Source organism: Poecilia formosa, unplaced genomic scaffold (assembly GCF_000485575.1).
Source record: "Poecilia formosa unplaced genomic scaffold, Poecilia_formosa-5.1.2 Scaffold116, whole genome shotgun sequence".
NCBI classification, from domain to species: Eukaryota; Metazoa; Chordata; class Actinopteri; order Cyprinodontiformes; family Poeciliidae; genus Poecilia; species Poecilia formosa.
Genome location: NW_006800055.1, coordinates 1,813,018 through 1,818,035, shown reverse-complemented (window position 1 = coordinate 1,818,035; position 5,018 = coordinate 1,813,018). Strand labels below are relative to the sequence as shown.

General features: G+C 38.4%; 1 protein-coding gene across 1 annotated transcript in view; it reads right to left on the bottom strand.

Annotated features, from left to right (window-relative positions):
• Positions 1-2,455: 2,455 nt before the first annotated feature.
• LOC107837128 (BMP/retinoic acid-inducible neural-specific protein 3-like) overlaps positions 2,456-5,018 on the bottom strand; it is a 15,489-nt gene continuing 12,926 nt past the window's right edge. Inside the window, exon 4 of the mRNA XM_016675573.1 lies at positions 2,456-4,352. Coding sequence (XP_016531059.1) covers positions 3,236-4,352 — 1,117 coding nt within the window. The 3' untranslated portion in view covers positions 2,456-3,235. The remainder of the gene's footprint in view (positions 4,353-5,018) is intronic.

Genomic DNA, 5,018 nt, shown 5'->3' with positions numbered 1-5,018 from the left:
TAGCTCTTCTTCTCTTCAGTGTTTCTGTGAGTTTCTGGTGGTGCAGCTCTGTGCTGCCTTCAGGAGAATGGGACATCAGAGTATCATCCATTAAATTTCACCCACGTGGCATTTATTGTGCAAACCAGAGCTTTCAGGAGGGGCATCACTTATCGTTTATTGACGCTCACCACTCGTAATCTTCACTCATCACTTGCTGCGCCGCCTAATCGTCATAACCCAAAGGAATCCCAGCGCCCCCCTTTTGTAAAAATTTCCGCCAGCGCCCCCTGCCATCCTCTGAACGCCCCCCGGGGGGCAGTACTGCCCACGTTGAGAACCGCTAGTAGATCAAAATGATAATTTCTTTCTTTTGACACAAAAGTTACTTTGGTCAGTCTTTCGAATAGAGAAAAACAACCCGTCCTGATGTTACTTTTTATTGCTATAATGCTTGACTAATTTTCACTAAATCAGCATAGAACAATAAACAATAGCACAATACTAGACATTATAAACATGGTGGAGCATATGTTGTATTCCATTAGATGTTGGAAGGGGGAAACCCCCTGGTGCTACAGTGTAATTGCAGTGTTACTATGTTACAGGGGATTAACTCAGATAGGATGGAAAAGAAACAATCTGATTTCACTGCCAAATTAGTTTGTTTTCCTGAAAAGACTGAAGATTCCATTAGAGGACTAAAACTTACAATGCTTCACTACAGCTGCATTTTGTAGATTGATCATAACACAGTAGTTGATCTCAAGTGGCTTTTGATGTTGCAGTAACGTTAGTTATGACACTTGCTAAAGCATTATTTTAAATCTTCTTGTAGTCTTTTTGCAATTTTATTATGATCCCTCCACTATTTTAACATAAAGAAGCCATTAATATTTTTCAGAAAACTTTTACAGTGAAGCATCACTGCTTTATGAGCCTATAATCTGTAATTCTCTGGGTAAACTCAGTTTCTGCACCAGCTTTTTCACATTGGCTGCTTTTCTACTATGAAATGTTTAAACATCAGAGAGGTCCCTGCAAATGGTTTTGTGAAGAGCATAATACTTGTAGCACAAAGCACCTGGAGACAAAAGGAAATGCTTTTATTTCATGACTTGGAATAAGACATAAACCTCTACAAATTACAACAGAGTACAAACCACTGTGAGACACACCTGAGATAAAAGGCTTTGATTCTTGTGTCTTCCCCGCTGCCCCAAGCAGCCATCCATCAACAAAAATCTGAAGCTCAGAGATCTAAAACCCAGCGATGTTTTGTTACAGCAGAGCACCAAATTTGCTGTTTCAATGTCTGGTATTATGTATTAGCTGCAGTTTGCTATTGTCTAATTTGTTATATTTTTCTCCCTCACCCAAAACATAAGCTATCTGGAATACATTCATTACACATTTCACTTAACAAATGTCTAATGAACATATAGTTATACTATATTATATTCTCTAAATGCAATCCCTTCCGCCATTTCCCCCTTTCTGTTGCTGTTTTTATTAACTCTTTCTTGATATTTTATTTTTCTGTTTCACATTTACTCATTTTTATTTTTGTGTGATGTACTTGAAGAGTTGATATAAAGAGAGACAGACATTCAAAGTTTTTGATAAATGTACAAAGTGAACTTTTGAATAATTTCTTAAAAATATACCTTGTTTGGGACTTTATATTGCTGATGAACAACTTACATGCACTTATGAAATCACATTATGCTTCAGGTTTTTAAAGATTTAGATTTAAAGCTTTGTCTATTTAAAAAAAATTGAGTAAACAACTTTATTGTTATATAAAATCTAAATTAGCTTTAGTAATTCTCCCAGAAAAAGTGGTCAAATACATTCAGAAATATGACATGATCTTGTTCAGGGCTACAATACAAGTGTTAGCATTCACTCAAGTGTTAGGAGTGAATATGTTTCACTCATACTTGAGTGAAACATGTTATGTCACTCAAATATGTTCATATTTGAGTGAAAATATATTTTTCTTTTGTGTGGGTTTTAGGAATTTAATGAGTTCAAACTTTTGCATTTTATTCTACATATTAAAAATCAATTGTACTCTTACTTGTCACCTGCTTATCTGGAACCAGGTTGCAGGGGCAACAGTTTCAGCAGACATGCGTACATTTCCCTCTCCCCAGCCACCGCCTCCAGCTCCTCAGCAAAGGTGTTTCTTCAATGACTTTACAACAAACAATTGACTTTTTGTTTTTAAGACTTAAAGTCAATTGTCCTATAATCTTTATGACCTTTAAAAAACACTATTCGAAAACCTCAAGTTAGGACATTCAATACTGTGCAAGTTGCATATTTGAAATGTCTGTAGATGGCAAAGTGAAGTCAAAGTCAAATGTATTGTTTTTGTAAAAACTTGGTCTTATTCTATTTACATGCTTCTTATCTCTACTCTCTTTAGCAATATGGAGCAAAAGCCAGTTTTTAAAACACGCAGAATGGATATAGACCACACATAAAAATGTATTTTATTTAGTGTATTAACAAATTTTACTGTACATTTTATAGACAATGTTGTCATATCATTTGCTTCACAAACAACAGCATTATAAAAATAAAAGCACATGTAACACATTGTGAACCTGTTATATTGTATCTTTCAAGAAATCTGCACTATACAGCATCTATTTAGCATTTTCTTACAAAAATGTGTTGTAGACTAGAAAAAACGTGACGATCCTTGTTTGGAAAGTAAAAAAAAAAAAAGAAGTAAGAAGACATGCCCCATCGACGCATAAGAAATGAAAACTACTATTTTCGTCTTAAATACATGTGATGAGGGAAATACCAAAATAAATAACAAATTAATGCCAAATGAAACCACGCTGGTATTGAGATTATTTTTGTGAAATAATACTGGTTGGATTGTTCTTTCACAACATAATGTTTCTGTTTTATGTGTGCAAGTGAATCAGGTTTCTACAATCTACAAATTTTAGCACATTGGTAAAATATGACAACAAAGCTTTGAATTCATAACATGAATGGCAAAACCTTTTCATAAAGAGTAATGAGGCATGTATGGTGAAAACCTATTCAATTCTAAGATGTTATACAAATTTATAGGAAAAGTTGATATGAGAATCTCAGTCATGGAGTTGAGATTCATGTCAATTACAAAGTCCACCAAAATGTCCATTGCACTGCTTTAGAATTGCTCCTCGCAATTGATAGGCCTGTGTGATAACTGCTCCATCTGTGCGTCTGGCCGCCGGCCAACTTACTAGCTACATAATTTGGTTGTTTCATATTCAATGGAGTTTGGCTGCTTGGCACTGAAAGTCTGCAGTGCTGCCTGGATCCTGGTAACATCTGTTGTGGACAATTTGAGCCGGTGCCGCAACAGACAAGAAAATAGATCCAGAGGCTGAGCTCCAGGTGGGGAAAGCCTGTTGACCCGATCCCGGATCTCCAGCAGCTGCAGTAGGGCTGAGTCCTGCGATCCCTGAGTATATGGGTAGTCCAGCTGTAAAATTAAGTCCTGGATCGCTTCTGGGTCAAAGTGCATGCTGTAGCCATAGACCTGGATGCTGTTGATCTTCATGTAGCCCAGATTTTGGCCCGGTTCCAGATATTCCAGTGGTTCAAAATATACACTTCCATTTCCATTGCCTGAAGGCCCTCTGATGCGGCTCCGTAGGTAGAAGTGGACAGTCTCAAAAAATGTTTTCCATTTATTGCCTAAAGTCAAAGTCCAGTTGAAACAGTCATAAGGAGGATCTAATTTAGTCCTCTCCCAGTCTGGGTAGTTGTTCTGGTCAATGGGCATGATCCAACTCTCTGAGTGACTCCCCCCAAATGGATTGATGTAGACAGAGAGCATGGGGTCAAGTGTGCTGTTCTTGGTAAGGCAAATCTGCAGAGACATGCCCAGGAGCATGTGGACATGGTTTGATTTGTATTTATTACTTTTTAGAGTCAGCAACATCCTCTTTCTCCATGATGGGTCAAACCAGTTATTCAGCCTGACATCATTGCTGACAAAGATCCCATGGATGCTGATTCTGTTGTCTCTTTTCTGCAGCAGGTAGCGCAACTCCATGTCCTGCAGGTCAGTCTCAAAGCCGATGTAATGGTCAGTGGAGTCTGGCACTTCGTTGCGGCACATGCCCTGGCTCAGCATGTAGCCCTGATTGCATGTGGCACAGCGGGAGCGATTTTCATAGGAGCAGGATGCGCACGAGGATCCCTCCCCTACTGTGCATGGGATCACACTCTGGCAGGGGGGATGCTCGTACGGGCAGGAGCAGCTCCGGGTCTCCTCCATGTAGGAACCCAGGTGGTTGTTTTCACTGCAGTACATGATGGACAGGATGTAGTTGAGCCAATACCCAAATGGCCTGCAACAGAACCAGAGCAGTAGGTGAATACACAGGTAACAGAGCTTATTATTTTTCAACAGAAACCAAATTCAAGCACAAACATAACCCACTTTCTCGTTTTGGATACATACTTGTGTTTTGCCTATAGTGGACAGTGCATGTTAAGTCAAATCATAGAATTTAGAATACAAACTACGTGGGGCCAGTTTTACACTCCCAGAGATCACAGTAATGAGATATGTCTGATCTATTAAGGAACCATGTTGCCCTTATAAAAAGATCTTCTATCCTGTAAAACTTGAACCTATTTTTAAGGACATATCCTTCACTTCTGAGTGTATGCATAAATCCATCTAATTAAGTCTGATTTATGGTGCCCATCGTAATATAAAATATGGATCATCACTGAAGCCAGCAAAGTGATGACATAAGTCAGGGCTGCATGCTTCAATCTTGACATCAAAACCCATGCAAGTTCTAACATCATTCCTTGATCTAACAATGTAATAAGGGGGAGGCGACTTTTATGGCTGAGGATCTACATATTTCTTCAGTTCTGCCTTTATTTGTAATGCGTATTATACCAGCAAAGCAAGACTAATGTTCAAGAAATCTCCTTTGATCCCTTGCAGTTCCTGTGTAGGTTATATCTTACTGGCATAAGTTTAGTCCATATATATATAT